At 33.0% G+C, this 19,554-nt stretch overlaps 1 protein-coding gene across 4 annotated transcripts; it reads left to right on the top strand.

Annotated features, from left to right (window-relative positions):
• The first annotated feature begins 3,940 nt into the window (after nt 1-3,940).
• Nucleotides 3,941-17,273, top strand: LOC127710881 (uncharacterized). Of its 4 annotated transcripts, none has more exons than XM_052216840.1 (3): nt 3,941-4,014; nt 11,332-11,390; nt 12,722-17,273. In XM_052216840.1, exons 2-3 carry the CDS (start codon nt 11,355-11,357, stop codon nt 14,576-14,578), a joined length of 1,893 nt encoding a protein of 630 aa, XP_052072800.1. In that variant the 5' UTR covers nt 3,941-4,014; nt 11,332-11,354; the 3' UTR covers nt 14,579-17,273. The 4 variants fall into 4 exon arrangements, with proteins under 4 accessions (XP_052072800.1, XP_052072802.1, XP_052072799.1 ...); XM_052216839.1 differs by lacking the exon at nt 3,941-4,014 and adding an exon at nt 4,833-5,025; XM_052216842.1 differs by lacking the exon at nt 11,332-11,390 and having other exon boundaries at nt 3,950-4,014.
• Nucleotides 17,274-19,554: the final 2,281 nt, after the last annotated feature.

Here is a 19,554-nt window from a genome sequence, read left to right as displayed (position 1 = left end):
GCACTAGAAGACCTCAGAGGTAATGTGTTTTCTACAGTTCTATCCTTTCGTTTTTAATGTGCTAAGTATTGTCTCTGAGATGAAGCACGGCACTAAAGGCGCTTTTCTTTTGTTTTTGATTTTAAGTGAGTGTAGGGAATTTTTTATTTTCGTTTTCTTTTTGAAGTTTTATTGGGTGTACAAGAAGGTCAGATATATAGCCTGTTATGATTTTCATTCTGGACGACTTTGATTTGGTAATGAAGAACAGAAATAAAAGCACTGTTTTTCCTTTGGTTTTGTTAAGTGTGTTTCTTTGAATTTTTTTTATATTATTTTGTGAATTTAAATACAATTTATTTTTGTTTTTTTTTGCAATGTACTAACGAACTGAGTGACATTATAATGAATTTGGAAAAAAGTTTATTTTTATCTAATTAAGAAATCAAAACACTTAGGTACTCATATTGAATAATGGACTGTGATATTATAGTTAAGACATATTTAAGTTAATTTTCAATTTCTTTAAAAGTATATTATTTTATTTTACAGTCATCTTTTTAAATTATATTATGAGTTTAACAATTGTTATTCACTTTATACATTTTGAGATATTTCGTTTTATACTCAGTTCGCTAAATGTATCAGTTTTACAAATGATACCTTGATAAACCTATTCATTGATATTAAACTTTTTTCTTTTTCCGTTTTGGTAGCTTTGTGTATATTTTGGAAATTATTTGTTGTTTACGTTAATTCCTATACCGGTATATAACTTATTTTATATTTATCTTTTTTATCATGCTTTTTACAATTGTTATTTACTATAAACATTTTGAAATATTTCATTGTATATTTAGTACGTGTCATTTTCACAAATGAATAACATGTACTATTTACCTATTTATTGATAGCCTTTTTTTGCATATTGACATTTTTGTATTTTATTTCCAATTTCTATACCGGTATATACAATATATTATATTAGCATATCTTAATTACATCACCCTTTTTAAAATGTAATTTATTATCAACATTTGGTGATATTTCATTTATATTTAGCTGACTTGATATGTCAATTTTGCAACTAAATAACATGTAGTGAAATACAGTTTACTTATATTTATTAATTTTTTAGCTTACCTGGCACAGAGATCCAAGTGATCTTTTCTCATCACTTGGCGTCCGTCGTTCTTCGTCGTCTGTCGTCGTCTGTTAACATTTACAAAAATCTTCTCCTCTGAAACAACTGAGCCAAATTCAACCAAACTTGGCCACAAGCATCATTGGGTTATCTAGTTTCAAAAATGTGTCCGATGACCCCGCCTGCCAACGAAGATGGCCGACATGGCTAAAAACAAAATATGCAAGTTAAATGCAAGTTATGTCTATTATTTTGAAAACCGTTATAATAGAGAAAATCTGACAGGAGCAGGAATGTTCAGAATATTGAGCTCCACCAATTGTCTATATACGTCAAAACTGTCAGACAACTTCTAATTGGAGTTCTTGCCCTTAAATGACAAATTTTACCTTTTTTCATTTTTGCCTATTATCTTGAAAACTATAATGAATAGAGAGAAACTTTAAAATGCAAAAATGATCAGCAAGACAAGTTCTACAACTAAGTCAGTCGACTCCTTATTAGAGCTATTGCCCTTTGATGACGATGTTTACCAATTTTTTGTATTTTTGCCTTATATCTTAAAAATCATAATAGATAGATAGAAACTTAAATAAGCAAAAATGATCGGCAAGACAAGATCTACAATTAAGAAAAACGGAGGAAATTGTCCGATTGGAGTTATTGCCATTTAATGATGATTTTCACCATTTGTTTGCGTTTTGCCTTATATGATAAAAATTAAAATAGATAAATAGACACTTTAAATCACAAAAATGATCAGCAAGTCAAGATCTACTAACAAATCAAATTTTGCCGATATAGTTAGTAGACTGTCACTCTTTAAAGGAGTGATTGCCCTTAAGAAGATAGAGAGAAACTAAACAGACTAAATGATCAGCAATACAAGATCAACAAAACAGAGATTTTTGTCATGAGTTCTATTCTCGTCTACAGTGTTGGAGAGTGTCCTTGTTGAATATGCACTTAGACCATGATGAGCGACACAGACTCTTTAGAGCCTCTAGTTATTATCAGTGTCTTATTACCCAGTTACAAATAACATTCGAAAGCCATCAATGAATGAACGAAACATGAACAATATGTTCAGTAAAAAGGTATCGTTCATTACTGGCCTTACATTCATACAATTTTTGAGTACGATTATCATACCCAGAAATTAATCAATTAAAATACTGAAATGTTTGTTTCGAGAACAAATCTGAACAGATCAATTTTTAATTAAAATCAATTTATGATAGAAAATAATAATTAAAATAGCAATAAAATCTGTATATAAATACTCTGGACATGTTATTTTGCTTCAATATTGAAACCATATGTATCTCATCAGGTTGATGACTTTTAAGCGTGCACACAAATTCCAACCGCTGCTGATGAAGATCAGATTACATGATATGAACTTTCAAAAGAAGAGCTTAAGGCGCAATGGGTAACAATAGTTGAGACTGAAGCAGACAGTTTCATTTCGCTTCTCCTTGGTCATTCAACGATTTCTTATATACATGAGATGTATCAGCAAATATAACTTCAGACTAAACATATCAAATAAAAAGTGATTTAAACAAACAAAAAATAAGTGCTTGATTGTGTTTGCTTACCGTCCATTGTCAAATATTTCAGGAAAATAAAAAAAAGTTACAATGAATACAATTAGCAGGTCCTGTAACAGGGGTTGACCGCGACAAAGGGCGGGAAATTTGAAATGTCACTAGAAAATGAAGAAACGTTGGAAAGGGGCATACATTTTGTCTCGCAACAGGCCACAAACGTACCCATCGGAGTTGCTGCGAGGGTTCTATAACGAATGAAGAGCTTGGTACTCTATCGACATACGCCATCAGGTATTACGTCCCCATTTCGACGCACTTGACTACAAAGTTTGACATTCCACACAACCAAATGGACACCACTCTTTGGCAAGGATTTTGCTGTCGGTCAGAAGAAGACCAAAAGTGACAATATTTCTATATCCCAGTAACAAAAACTGAAATTTAGTTTCTACAACGAAGAGATATATCATTTAAGACATTGATATCAATTCTTATTTTAATTTATCATGTAAAATATATCAAAATTATTGAACATATAGAATACAATATGGAGAGATTTTTGTAGTTTTGTTTTAAATTGCACTGCTACAACACTCAATACAAATGAATTATTGATTGTTATTGCATTGTCACTGCAGAAATCTTATAAGATTTTGAAGATAGGAAAATGAGGAAAAGAATTGTGAGGACAGGGAGAAATTTGTGCAGATTTCAAGTTTATACACACAAATCATCATTTTTAGTGTCTGTTATAATCAACAGTTTCATTTTAAAACAATAGATAGTTTCGTTTGCTGACTATCACATTTCATTGACAAAGCACAACCATTTATAATCCAATAAATTAATAGAAATTCTATATTTTAAAACCGTAAACCGCCTCAAAAACAATATTAGGCCAAATGAATATTCTCATACAGTTTAATTCCACAGGTACCAAGCTACCTAGGTGCCCTAATTTTCAATTGCCCTTTTGATTGGAATCCGATTTTTATAACATTGCGTAACCCTCTATATGTTCTCTACTATTTATTATAAATAACCCCATTCTCTACTATTTATCATTAATAACCCCATTTTTACATTAAAACACTAAAAATGGATCATTGTCTACATGATTGAATATACATCTCAAATTAATTTGTTTTTATTATCAAATTACCATTTAGAGCATATAAATCAATATGTATCATACAATATAATATCCAAACATATATCCCATGCAATGATCTAAATTACTAATGTGGATTTCCCAGTAACTATTGCTTTTAAGATGTAATGCGTCTTGCTGAGCAACTTTCGATTTGAAAATATTAATAACGATTGTCAAGGTTATTGGTAAGTACAAAAATTTATATTTGTTCAAAATATCAAATAATGTTTTTTTTTGTAAATCTCACCTGTGGCTTTGGAACTATATTGCTTTAGAAAAGAGCTGATTATTTAAAATCGTTATTCTATTACGAATTCCTTCAATTAATGTAAAGGATGAATATCGAGTTTCATTTTAACATATTTCTAAATTAAATCTACAAATACACATGTTTTCGGCACTAGGATACATACATATAAGTTTCGAAATTTTATTTAAAAATTAAAAGATAGAATATCGATCAGATAGTTGCATATTCTACGTGGACTTTCGTTTTTGAACAGTGTTTCTTTACTAGAAAAATAAAGCCAAAGGGATAACATTAATCAAATATTTTAATATCCTTTGAGTACAATGAAAGTGACAACAGAAGTGTCCTTAAAACATACGAGCGAAAAATTTCATGAAATCAAAAAAAGAGACCAGTAATTGAGTAAGTATCGAAAGTAAACTGCTTTTGCTATTGAAGCTACTAGCTCAAACGTTTTTTTTTTTCAAGCATTACAACTTCAATTTGTGATATTGAAAACTGGAATGTTAATTTCGTTTCAAGTGTTTGTTTGAATCGTCTATTTTAACCAATTAGAAAAGTGTAGGAGTTCGATTGGAAACCATTTTTATTATCGTTCGTATTTGTTCATGTGCTCATTGTGGTAAAACATTGCGATTACATAATAATTTTGTATTGTCTTCTGAAATCATATTCTTAAACCCTTTTTGTAACCTCTACTTGTTATTTACTACGTAGTCATTAGCAGTTTAAATGCTAAAAATAGATCATATTCAGTACAGGTATAATGTGTTAACTGCAGTGACTTGTAAAGTGGTTTTCCCAATACCTATCGCTTTGTCAAGGAGTATCGTAATATCATAGATAATCGCACCTTTGCATTCGGGACTGATTATATTGAGTTGAAAAAGAGGGGATCATCTTAGACTGTAATTTTATAAAGGCACCGACCATTCATCTTTTGTGGGTATGTTTTTTTTCTTTTTGTGTAAATTGTGTGATTCTAGATTACTTTAAACAAATTTTTTTTTTCAGAAGAAAAGTGAAACAATAGTATTTCCATTGAAAATTAAGAGAAAAAAGTAAATACAACATTGAGTATCAAAACAAAATTCTTGTTCCTGTACATAATTTAAAACAATAAAAATTTTGTTTTATTAAAGATGAACCGGAAAAAAAAAAACCCATGTCCGCCAACAAATGATAAATGATTTACGGATTCATACAAGCAAATTAATGAGCTGATTTACTAAACGAGATTTTCATCTTTACACACGTGCCTTTACATAACTTCCAGTTCAATAAATATAAACATATTTTTCGACGCTAGGATAAACTTAGATATATCTTTCAGTTTTTTAAACATTATAAGATTGGGAATTTTATTGGATCCAGTAGTAACACGTCCAACGTGTACTTTCGTTTTAGATTTGTGCTTCTTTCTTTAAAATGGACAAATAGCAAACGAGACCACAAAATTATGATATTTTGATATTTTCTGAGACATTTCTCAGACAACGTAATATGTTATTTTAAGACTACATGTATATACAATTAATTTATCAATATAAGTTCTCAAAAACACAAAACGAGAACGCGTTAAGTAAGTATGGATAGGAACAAGAATGTTTGTATTTGCTGCATCTTTCCCAAAAGTAAACTGATTTGCTATTAGGACCATCTAAAACCATTCTGTTTAAAATTTAGTGTTTCAATTTGTTTTCAGTTTTGAAAACTGGAATGTCAGTTTTGTTTTGAATGAATGCTCGATTTGTCTCCCTTACCCCATCATGAAATAATAGAAATATAAATATCATCAAACCATTTCTTATATTTTTGATTAATTGATTGATTGAGCGATCATTTGTGTTTAATGCCACTTTAAGCACTTTTGCCTAGGTCACTTTTGTTTGGTGGAGGAAGCCGGAATGCTAGGATAGAACCACCGACCTTCGCCAAACTGACAACCCCAATAAACTAAAATCGGAATCGAAAGCAACTGTCATCAAAGGTGTTCGAACTCACAACCTCAGTAATGACAGGCTAGTGATCGCTGTAGATGAAAAGTAAAATAACAAAATACCGAACTCCAAAGAAAATTCAAAACGGAAAGCCCTTTATCAAATGGCAAAATCAAAAGCTCAAACAAGAATGGAAAACAACAGTCATATTCCTGACTTGGTGCAGGCATTTCCTTATGTAAACAAACAGACCCATTGGTGGCCTTCGGCTGTTGTCTGCTCTATGGTCGGGCTGTTGTCTCTTTGACACATTCCCCATTTCCATTCTCAATTTTATAATAGGTAAAAATGTCACAAATAAAGGTACAGCAGTCAACATTGTGTTATAATCTTAATCACTATAAAAACAAACAACTGTGTCAACAAAGAAAAACAAAATGGCATATAGACACTCTGTAGACGAAGCACATGAGCAAACATGAAAGACAAGTACACAAAAAATTACCGCAGCACAATAACACAATAGCGGGATGTATAAATACCGAACCACGCCAGAGGGATATTACCAAAAATGGACTAAACAGTAACGGTTAAAAATATACTAAGACAAATAAAAAGAACACTATAACACGTACTTAAGATGATAAACAACATCAGTACCTAAAATCTATACTTCAAGCCCATCATGTATTTTTTGTGATGTTGATACGGAATATTTATCAACAAGTTGTCTCGTTGGCAAATATATTATACAAGACTACACTATTATGAATTGAATGTTTATCATGTTATATAGTATAGTTGTCTGACTTTGGGTAAAAAAATTCTGCTGTGATCAATGGTGATATCAATAAACTACTATGAACTACTGTGGCAACTCGGCCACTGAGGCCCCTTTGATTCTTTGATAATCCTTCACATACATCTATGATACGAATTTTTATTTTGTGGATCCCCAATTTCACTCCTTATTGACACTAACGTTTACCATTTTTCTGCTATCCGAATACACAATCTCAGTTCAACGGTTTTTAAGGTTTTAATAGAACTCTTGTCTCATTAAAATAAAATGTCCTATACGTTATTGGTTCAATGAGCGCGTGAATTAATTTCAAGAACAACTAGTCTGCATGTGTAGCAGGATCTGCTTACCCTTCCGTGGCGCCTGAGAACACCCCTGGTTTTTAATGGGGTTCGTGTTGCTAAGTCTTTAAGTTTTCATTGTTGTGTTTGTAAACTGTTGATTGTCGTTTGGTCGTTTTTTTTATGCCATGGTGATGTCAGTATGTCTTCGACTTATCAGTTTGAATATCCCTTTGGTATCTTTCGCCTCTCATGTAGGTGTCAGTATATTCATGATGGCAAAAAAAATAATGAGTTCTATAATGCACAGCTTTTAGAAAATTCCACGACAAACATAGTTTTATCTGCGCATGTACATATTTATAACACTGGACCTAAAATTATAATAAAATTCGTAATGTTTAATTTGAGTTCCTAAAAATGTCTGTTTGGCGGTAAGCGAGACTTCTGGTGGCGAGGTTGTTACCAAGTTGGCAAATACATCAATACTTCACTTTTACTGAGGATACAAGAACTCATTCTGCGACGCAGACTTCATATCCGTTCCGTTCTCTGCTACGTAACACTACACAGAATGGAGAGTATTGCGGAGCACTTAAGGAACGGGGATATGAGCTCTGTGCATGAGATTGACCAAGCTTTTTATGGAGTTTAATCATGGTAAGGCCATGATAGCCAGTCATTAACACTAGACTTTGATCTCATATGTGCATATAACGAGCTCCTTTTGACCTCGATTTCAGAGTTCAAATCCTTTAAACAAATTAAAAAAATTCCCGGTGGGCACTTCAATCCTTTTTTTGGTAGGGGTGAGCAGCTGAGACATCCAATAAACCATGCACCCTTTTAATATTTTGAATAACAAACCTATATATCCTTTCATATATATTTATTAACAAAAAATACCTATCATAATTCCGCTATTTCATGAAGAGGTAATTATATTCGATAAACATCTGATGCATTTCCACTGAGGTTTTAGTCGCATTTTTGTCTGAAAAACAAATCGACGTCTGACTAGTTTCAGATACTTATGATGTGCAACCTTTTCATATATTTCATTTTGATTTCTGGACCTTATCATATACCATGAATCTTAGAATAATGCCTATTCCAGCAACTCATCTCTACCCACAGTTACAAAGTAACCCCCCCACCCCCCCTCCCCCCCCCCCCCCCCCCCCGAGAGATTGCATGACCTTGTATCAACTACAGTTCATTCATTTCATATCGTAAATAGAATCATCTTTTCAGACGTACATGAACTAGTATTTCAGGCTTAAAAAGTAAGAGGTTGAGCTAAAATGTTTTAAGTCAATCTGTTACTGTATAAAATGCATGGAAACAAGCTATACGCTATTTAGCACTTGATATGCGGGTAAAGACTCTTGTCTTTTGTTGCATACCATATGTTGATCTATAGATATACATGAAAAAAAAGGTGGGGTATACATTAAAGAGACAGCAACCCTAAGACACTACTACCAACAAGGCATCTAGAGGACAATACACGTCTTCCGACAATATACAGGAGTCGTCTCGAGAATAGACTATTTGTATTTTTACAAAATTATAAAGATCTGCCATCAACTCCAAATTCTTCAAATAAAGGATCAAATCGGAAACAAAGTAGATTTTAAGGAGGGGTTGACATGCCGAAATTGTTAGTTGCGTAGATGTAAATGTGTGTGCCGATGTCGGCGTCTGAAACAATTTCATTAATAGGAATGACTTTTTTTACTCGCTTTGGTTTACGTTGAATCCCTGAGAGATTATACACTACATCTGAATTCCACATGGATCAGTTTTCAGTCCTCCACTGTTTGACTGTTGTTATTAATTTGTACAATCTTTAATCAGTTCACGTAGGTATTTTTCTATCAAAACACCTTAAGGCGTGATGTTCTTTGTCAAATTTCAAAGACGCAATACTAAAAGCAAAATCTTCTCTGACTTCGGGATTTTACGGCTTATTTTACGTTTGAATTCATGATTGAAATATATCGAATTGAACGGGAATACAGCTGTCATTTATTATAAAATATTTCAGTGACCAATAGTTTATTCAGCTTTTCACCGAACATCTCTGTCCACATGTTTTGACCTTTTCCTCCCGTTTGCAGTTTTGAGTACGATGTGTTCTGAATGGAACATAGAATCAAAATACTGTCCACAGCCTTAAGTTCAAGTGTCGCAGATTCTCTGGTCAAGTGATCAGATTCCCAAATAGCAATAAGGTCTATATACAAGTGTTCACCGTTCCGGGGTCCGATGATAAATGTGGAACCAAACATTAAATTCATTACGAAATAGCGAACGATGCAATTAAAAGTTACAGGATATGCGTACTGACGAAGAAAAAATAACAAGATAGTATACTAACGAAGAACAATGAACAAGATAGTGTATTGACATATAAGGAAAAGATAGAAACTAGTAGTGATCTAATTAAAAACTGCAGCTTTAGGGAGTACAAACTTCCACTGAAGCCGAGGTTCTTTTGAAGGGTAACAACATGTTTTTCATGCTACACTCTTCGTTTTCCCTTTGTGGTAAAATTTCGACTCGGTTAATAATAATAAAATTTTTGAAATTTCGTTCGTCCGAAGCGCAGTAAGAGTGAAAACACAGAAGATATAAGGTAGCAATACCCAGTTAGGAGTTTGGTTTCACATTTTGGCTCCGGTGAATATGAAAGTTAATGTTCAATAAAGTTCTTTTTTAGATAGCTGAAGAATAATATAGCCTTCACACTTAATAATAAGGGTTTATATAAACATAAAGATTGTTTTATGAATTCATGCATGGTTAATGAGCTATTTTCTGTTAGGCAGTCCGTATTTTCATATCCTTACCGGACATGGGTCCAGAAGGCATTGCTATGTTTACTGACATTGAAGTATAGATTTTAGGTACTGACGTTGTTTATCATATTAATTACATGTTATACATGTTATAGTGTTCTTTTATTTGTCTTTGTAAATTATTACCTTTACTGTTAGTCCATTTTTGGTAATATCCCTTTGTCGTGGTTCGGTACTTATACATCCCTTCATTGTGTTATTGTAGTATGGTCAGTTTTTGTATTCTTGTCTTTCATTTTTGCTTATGTGCTTTGTCTATATGCCATTTTGGTTTTCTTTGTTGATACAATTGTTTGTTTGTATAGTGATTAAGATTATAACACAATGTTGACTGCTGTACCCCTATTTTTGACATTTTCACCTGTTATGTCTGTTTGGTTTGTTCACACATTGTTGTCAATATAAAGAATTTTTACGCGACTGTCATACAAATTAGAAGTTTAGCTAGCTATAAAACCAGGTTTAATCCACCATTTTCTACATAAGGAAATGCCTGTACCAAATCAGGAATATGACAGTTGTTTTCCATTCGTTTAATGTGTTTGAGCTTTTGATTGTGCGTTTTGGTAAGGATTTTCCGTTTTTAATTTTCCTTGGAGTTCGGTATTTTTGTTATTCTAATTTTCACACAAACTTTTTGCTGCAATTTTATGAAAAATTAGTTGAAAAACACCTGATTTATATTCGATGTCTTAATAGATGCAATCATGTTAATGATTTCATGAAAGTTATCAGAGAGGGTTGGAATTCTGCTTTGGACCGAATTTTTGAAACATAATAATATTTGCATGCCCCTTTTTCAATATTTTATTGCAAATAGATGCAGAATGTTGCCTTGGATACCCTTACATTATAATAAGCAAGTTTATATCGATCACAAAACTTTTACGACCACGTGATAGGACGGCATGATTTCAACAGGTACTTCGAGATTGTTTTAAGATACCATGGACATTCTTTGAGACGATATGTTTATGCCCCCGCCGTAGCGGAGGGGCATTAAGTTTTACTCTTGTCAGTCTGTACGTCCGTCCGTCCGTACGTCCGTACGTCCCGAAATTGGTTTCCGTTCTCTTACTTTAGTTTGCCTTAACTAAATGTTATGAAACTTATGCACAATGCTTATTACCACAAAACTCAGATTAAGTACGAATTTGGGTAGCGTCACTTTTACCGTTCTTGAGTAATGTCTCTTTATAACGTTATATGCAAGCGGGGGCATCATCTGTGTCCTATGGACACATTCCCAATTTACTTTTTTGTTTACTTCTAACTCAGTTACATCTAGGTGATGCAAAGAACCCGTATTTCAATTTCAAATTTCATTAAATTTAACAAATTATATTTAACTACTTGTTATTTTAGATAGAGAAGTTGCACATGCCATCATGGAACAGATAATGATCAACAGTAATGATACTGAGGTAAGATATTCCAACTTATCTTAATTATCTAAGTTATCTCCCCTGATAATTAAAAAAAAATTATTGAACAAAAAATACTTTGTAGTTTTACAAACAGTCTATTAATTAGATAACTCATATAATTTTCTTCATTTAAATGAATGTTTGAAAATGAAATATATTCCTATCTAAAATTTGCATAATTCATCAAAGATATAGAATGATTTTTATGCTACTGTCGCTAGGCGAAGGGGGCATTAAGTGTTACCCATGTCCATCTGTATGTCCGTACGTACGTTCCAAATTGGTTTCCGTTTTCTAACTTTAGTTTGCCTCAACCAAATGTTATGAAACTTATACACAATGCTTATTACCATACATCACAGATCAAGTCGAATTTGGGTGGCATCACTTTTACAGTTCTCTAGTTATGTCCTTTTATAACGTTATATGCAAGCGGGGGTATCATTTGTCTCCCATAGACACATTCTCCGTTTATTTTGTATTGTTTTATTTCCAACACTGAAATTACTGTCTGATATACCGATATTATATAGTTGAGAGTTTTTTCTAGACTGATTTTAATTTGCAGTTTTTCTGTATACCCTTTTTATAACACTGGTCGAGCTAAAGGATAAGGGAGGGGGGTGTCTAATAATGATCAGACAACTTATTTTAGCATTTCACTTATTACCGAAATCTCTAGACTTGGGGAAACTTAGAGCTTAACATATAAATTGTTTACCTCTAGAGTGTTTAGTTCGTTGGGTTGTTATCACATTGACGTTAGCCCTTAAATCCTTTAATTGGTATATTAGTCTGACGGGTCTTAGTTTATCTACAGAATTCACTAGTATGCCAACACTTAGGTTAGAAGTTCGAACCTCTCTCTTGGCTGGTGCCTTAGACTTCGATCTTAAGGTTAATAGTTTTCCTGCTGAAGGGCGGTGGTTATTTCCGGGCACTCCGGCTTCTACTACAAATACAAACTGGCCATCTCGTTATAGCCAAGAGTGCTGAAAGTGGCATTCAGCACCAACAATCAATCAATGAATCATATATTAATCTGAAATGAATATTAACTTGCCTGAGTAGTTTATTGGACAATGATTGTGATAAATGGAGGATGTGAGCGAAATGGTAACACGCTCTTGGGAAGTGAACCAACTATGTAATATATTTAAATCATTATTGTCTTAAATCATATGTTTTTCACTTGGACGAACTCAAACACTTTCTTATAAGGTCTTTAAAGAACCTGTATCAGGTTTATTTTAAATTCAAGGTTACGATCAATTTTCATATACATGTTATATTTTCTAACTATAAGATATCCTGTTTATATTTTATAGAGTAATATGCAGAGTGCTTATCGGTATCTCCAGAGAAAGCTGCAGTACTTCTACAAAATGTTAGAGGACCAATGCAAAAAAGTGCCGAACGATGCACGACAGCTAAGATACTGCAAATACATAACAAAATTTGCCTCTCATTTCGGGAAAGAGTGGTGCATGGTGGCGGGGAGCACGACAGAAGGAACCAGACTGCGGTCAAATATGAACGAAGGAGACTTTGATTATCTGATCATTTCAGGGGTATCTATACCCACAGACGCTTTGGAACACAGAGAGGACCTTCCTTGTTTTGTCCACATCAGAGGTGACAAAATTCAACATTCATTTTCTCACAATTTGGTAGACGGGAAATACCTGCACAGCCGTATTCTAAAAGAAGTCGACAGAGAGGCATTTAAAATAATGCGGGGGCTATTCCAGGTCTTTACAATGCCATTTGATTCTAAGGGTAAACATTCTCATGATGTTGACTTCAACCGTGAAGCTAAACCTGGCATGTGTAAAGAACACTACGTTGGTTTTCAGTTGGTTGGTGAAGATGCCGATAATATAAACATGAGAAAACAGGACACAGACATGAGAGCTACGAATAATTATTTCCAATCAGTAATGGACTCAAGTGATTTATCTCCCAGTATGAAATCACTTCTTACCAACCTTCTTAGTATTCTTGCTGAAACAGAACCAAACGACGAGTCAAGTACTGCGATGGGTCAAACATTTGGTGGGTTAATCGAAGGAGCCATCTTTGATTCTGCAATCGACAATCCGACGTCTTTTCAACCGAAAAGAAACAAACAGAGTACAGAGGAAAACGACAGAAATTACATTGAAGATTCATCCAGCAAAAAAGTATGCCGGGTTAAATTCAACTACAAGTCCAGCAAAGATTTTATTGCTGCATTTCCTCTTGAGGGAAAACTCAAATGTCTGGAAGAATGGAGACTTCGGATACTGACCAGCGACAAAGTATTGTGGCCGAGTTCAGAAATCGTTGAAAAAATCTGTCAATCGGAGGTGTACGTTGTAGCCAAGCCCGCAATTGTTAAACCTTCTGCCGATATCGATTTTTGTCTGGGCTTCAATCAGGCGGAACTTATCCTAGCTTCTGACCTTAGTTCTGATCAGAGACTATGTGTCCTACTTCTTAAAGCCCTCCAGAAAGGTTACCTTAAATATTATTCTTCATTACTTACCACTTTTCACTGGAAAACTGCCTTTTACCACCAGTGTGGACAAATCGATCCTGCTCTGTTTGATCGTCATTCCACAATATTGTTAGCCCTTGAAAGTGTATTGGCCTACATGATAGAGTGTTTAGACAGAAGATATCTCAAGCACTATTTCCTAGAGAGCAATTTAATTGCTCATTTAACTGAGACAGAAGCCAATGAAATCAGAGAGAAGATCAAAGAAACTATTGCAGATCCAGAAGCAGCTCTCCAAGTGTATTTCGATATGAATAAAGAAAACGAAAGCTCAAAACAAGAAGAAGAGATTTCTATGAAAGAAATGGAAGAAATGAAGAAACGAAGAAACGATCCGTCTAATAAAAAACCAGCCGACAAAATAATTAGCATGATGACAGATTTACAGAGAGAGGCCTCCAGCAACGATTCTAAACTCACACACGCTATTATGGATACGTTATATTTGGTAATTGAGGAGGAAACAGATATTCCATTTGTTAGACCAAATACCACACAGAAGCAGTGTAGCCTGAACGATCTCTTGGCACATGCTACTAGTTATTCCACAACAAACTTTTCCTCACGGAACGAGAAGAAAAGGGCATTGGAAGACTTAAAGGCGAAGGCGTTTGCTACAGTTCTATCTTCTCATCGTTCTAAGTGAGCGTGAACTTGTTTAGAATTTGTCGGCTATTCAACATACTGTAGCGTTATATAAACTAATTTATGAATAACATTTAGATTTCTTAAGGAGTATTAATATGTAATTATTCGACTAGACTCCTTTCAACGTTTCATAAATCAGTCGACTAATCTATATATATCTGACTATGTGATACAAGCATGCACTTTTTCATTGCTTCGGATTTCGTTAAGTGAGTGTAGGAATTTTGTTAAGTTGGCTTTAAATACTTAAGTACCTGTCTTTATAAAAATCATGCAGAGGGTGATTCATGACATGTCACAGAAGTAATTTGTTTTGCCTTATATCATAAGAACTTTGGTAAATAAGTAAAATTCTGTCTTTATTTTCCCTGTATAATGCCCGTTGCCATGGTAATCATCAAATCAATATTTTGCCTGAATATGTGAAAAAAGACCCTTTTGAAAATTTAAAATAAGGGAATTTAAAGTCCTATGGAAATTAAGTTAATCAATAAAAACAATTATGGTTTTTACATTGTTAATAAACAAAACCCCAAACTTTTCAAAAACGTTAAAATTTTGAATTTACTAATTAGTTTGTTTCCATCGCAACCATTTAAAAATGTGTTAAAATTCGAAAATGAAAAATTTCAAAAACTCTGAAATTTTAATTCTGTTTATCTCCCAAGACCAACAATACCATGACATGTCATTGACAAATTTTGAAAGACAACATTCTACATATTTATAAAATAAAAAGAAAGTCGTGTGTTTTTTTTCTTTAAAACATAATTTTAATCAAAAATTGTCAATTTTCACCAAAATTCAGATTGCCAAACAGATGAATACTCAAAGATTTTGAACTAAAAAAGCTAAAATATTCCATTTTTATGTGCAATTCTGACACACGCTTGTTTATTTTAAACGAGAGTATATGATAAATGAAGACATACTTGTACAAAACGAAAACTCATCACTCTGGGTATGGTGCACCCCCCCTTTTTTTTGGAAAAAAAAATCATTTTTTTTCAAAATTATAAAATTTATTAAAAATTTAAAATACGGTATTTAATTGTGAACATTTTGAGCATTGAAGCATAAAATTTCTTCAAAGGGTTAAGGCAATGATAGTACCCCTTCCCCATTTTTAGATATTAGACTTTTCAGGAATGTGGAATGTGTCAAAGAGATACATGTAACAACCCAACCAAACTACAGAAAACAGCCGAAAGGCTGATGACTGAATGAAGGAGTGCTGCGTCCATAAATACACTTGTTTTGTGCAAATTGAAATTTAAAAAAAAAATCTTTACATGTCATTTCGTGGTCTTGAAAATTAGCCTCTGTCCAAGTTTCATTTCAATCTATGTAAAAAAAACTTACTCTAAGACTGTCTTTAAATTTTAACTCTAAACAAGAGGCTCTCAAGAGCCTGAATCGATCACCTGTAATGGTTTGGTTAAATCTTTCATCAGTGATTATTCTTGCTTTTCAATATATATCAATGAGTGGCTTAAAAATTCCATTTAAATGTTCTTTGTATCTGTCATATTTTCTTCAAAAGCAAAAAAATGCATTTTACCTCTATGTTCCATTTTAGCCATAGTCGCTATGTTTTTTTTTAGCCATAGTGGCTATGTTTCTTGAATTACAAGGAAATTTCTTTAAAGGGCAATTACTCCTTAAGGGGTCAATTGATAATTTTAGTCATATAAACTTATTTGTAGATCTTACTTTGATACACTTTTTTGATGTTTACAGTTTATCTTTGTCATTATTAATATTCAAGATAATAACCAAAAACTGCAAAATTTCCTTATAATTACTAATTTAGTGCCAGCAACCCAACAATGGATTGTTAGATTCATCTGACAATTTTAGGGCTGATAGAACTTGACCCAATGAACATTTTTACCTACATCAGATTTGCTCTAAAAGCTTTAGTGTTTGAGATAAAAGCCAAAAACTGCATTTTACCCCTATGTTCTATTTTTAGCCATGGTGGCCATGTTTTTTTTTACATAATAGAAACTGAAACACAAACTTTATTCTAAATATCCTAAGAATCATTCAGTCTAAGTTTGGCTGGAATTGGTTCAGTGGTTTCAGAGGAGATGTTTGAAATAGTTTTAAAACCGGACGGACGACGACGTACGTCAAGTGATGACAAAAACTCACAGTTCCTTTGGAACGGTGACCTAAAAAACTACGTCCGTTCTATCAGAAATATACTGACAATGAAAAATAAAACAAGAGGCTCTCAACAGCCAAAATCGCTCACCTGTTATTTTTTGCTTAAAATCTTTCCACATAGTGACTATGTTTCTTGACGTACAAGGAAATAAAATACAAAATTTATACTAGATATTCTGAAACTCATTCAGCCTAAGTTTTGCTGAAATTGATTCAGCAATTTTAAAGCAAGCAAACTAGATGAACAAATTCAGAAAAATTGTCTTTAAAGGGCAGTAACTCCTTAAGGGGTCGATTGACAATTTTGGTCATATTAACTTTTTTGTAGATCTTACTTTGCTGAACATTTTTTGCTGTATACAGTTATCTTTATCATTAATAATATTAAAGGTAATAACTAAAAATTAAAAAAATTTCCTTAAAATTACCAATTTAGTGGCAGCAACCCAACAATGGGTTATTAGATTCATCTGAAAATTTCATGGCTGATAGAACTTGACCTAATAAACAATTTTACTTCATATCAGATTTGCTATAAATGCTTTGGCTTTTTGAGATCTAAGCCAAAAACTGCATTTTAACCCTATGTTCTATTTTTAGTCATAACGTCCATGTTTTGAAACGAAACAGAAAATGAAACACAAAATTTATTCTAGATACCCTAAGGATCATTCAGCTAAAGTTTGGTAGGAATTGGTTCAGTAGTTTCAGAGGAGAAGATATTTGAAATAGTTTACACCAGACGGACGACGACGAACGCCAAGTGATGGCAAAAGCTCAACGTTCCCTCGGAACGGTGAGCTAAAAATTGTTCCTTCGAGAGCGCTAACGAGGCCACTTTCCATAAATATAATATTTTTAAGGGTCATAACTATTTTAAAAAAAAGTCCATTGTCCATCATTATAGAACTTATACGAGATATTGTTGATATTAACCTAGTTTATAAGTTTTATAAAAAATTGTACCTGTGGGAGCGCTAACAAGGCCACCAATATATGATTTGTTTGAGATGTTGCTTATATTAACCTAAAGTATTAGTTTCGTAAAAATCTGACAGATGTGTTCATGTGAGAGCGCTGCAAGGACCGGACAGACAGACACACGGACGGCCAGATGGACACATGGACAGACAGCAATCAAAATTTTAAGCAGACCATGTTTAAATTTTAAATTTTAAGTTCTAATATCGATTTTTATTTTTTTGGCAAAAAATACTATAAATGAAATAACAAAAATAAAAAAAAAAAAAAATCGGTTTTTTGTTGTCTTAAATCAATGGTTTTTATAAGAAAATAACACTCTGTAAAAATTAGATCAATTGGACAGTTATTAAGCTTGGTACAGTGTATCCAATTTCATTATACATGGAAAATACATTGCCTTGTAGGCCCAAGACCACAATTAATGACCCCACTTTTCGTTCCTTTAATTATAGTGTATTTTTTCTTTATTTTTTTTCTTTCCTTTTCTCATTCATTTCTTAGTTTTTATAAGGTGGAAATGAAAGAAGAGAGCTGAAATAATTTTTTAGATGTTTTATTTTAACTGATTTTGATATGGAAAGAGTGATTAGGCCAGGTGCAAAAAGGTAATATTTACAGTTTTCGGAACATCTCTTGACTTGCCCATAGGGGTATGGATGTGTATTGGCTAAATTTGTAAAATGTAAACCAGCAATTTTTCTGAAACTTGGATATATTTTTGGACTTGTACTGTACATTACACACACAAAAGATCTGACAAAAAATACAGGTAGGTTTTTTTAATGTGACAAAACGTTATAAAGAACTAATAGAGGAAGTAATTGTGGTCTCGGGCCTGTATCATTTCTATTGTTGACTAGTATACTATTGCGCAGTGTCAGATTATGTTCACATAATGGCTGCTACTATTTACCTCCCATGTGAATTGACATGTATCGAAACCTTTATGCAAACACTTAATTTGTCACTATGTCGATTAATTGTGTTAAAATTAATATTGAAAAAGAAATACAGAACCGTTCTTTCTATTCTAACATATAATGAATCTAACTTATGCAAAAGAGCTTGAAATAAACGCGGAATGTGTCCATTAGACACGGATGATGCTCCGGCTTGCATATCATAAAATTTATACTTTATCTAAGTTTTGTGGTCATAAGTATTGTGTAAAAGTTTCATAACATTTGGTTGAGGCAAACTAAAGAAAGAAAAACGAAACGAAACATTTGAAGCAGCCTTTTCCCTTTGTAAAGAGGCATGGCTCTAGAACAGTAAAGTTGACACCACCATAATTCAAACTTGATTTGTATTTGTTGGTTTTAAGCATTGTGTATATTTTTTTAATAACTTTTGGTGTTGACAAACTAAAGTGAGAGAACGGAAACGAAAAATTTATCAATATTTATATTTGTAAAGGGGCATAACTCTTGAACGGTTAAAATGACACCACCAAAATTCATACTTGGTATGTGTTTTGTGGTAATAAGCAATGTGATTAAGTTTTATAATATTTGGTTGAGGCAAACTAAAGTTAGAGAACAGAAACCAACTTTGGGACGTACTGACGGATGGACAAGGGTAAACCTTAATGCCCCCTCCTCCTCAGACGGCGGAGGCATACAAATGTGTAAATATAACAATTGATAAAATTGAGCAAAATTCCATGAATGATCATTGCACATGATGGTTCTAAGGTTTTGAGTATCAAAACAGTATATAATAGTTAGGACAAGCAAATTTTCCTCAAGACCCACAAGGAAAATATGTTTTGAAAACTATAAAGATGCCATAACTCTGCCTTATACAAATTATTATTCA

Source organism: Mytilus californianus, unplaced genomic scaffold, assembly GCF_021869535.1.
Source record: "Mytilus californianus isolate M0D057914Y unplaced genomic scaffold, xbMytCali1.0.p SCAF_8, whole genome shotgun sequence".
NCBI lineage: Eukaryota > Metazoa > Mollusca > Bivalvia > Mytilida > Mytilidae > Mytilus > Mytilus californianus.
This window is presented reverse-complemented; position numbering and strand designations above follow the sequence as displayed.

Excerpts from the sequence above, each read along its gene's own strand:
- LOC127710881 (XM_052216840.1), top strand. The coding sequence starts at position 11,355 with ATGGAACAGATAATGATCAACAGTAATGATACTGAG. Across the intron at positions 11,391-12,721 it reads TCAACAGTAATGATACTGAG|AGTAATATGCAGAGTGCTTA; the intron begins GTAAGATATTCC and ends TATATTTTATAG.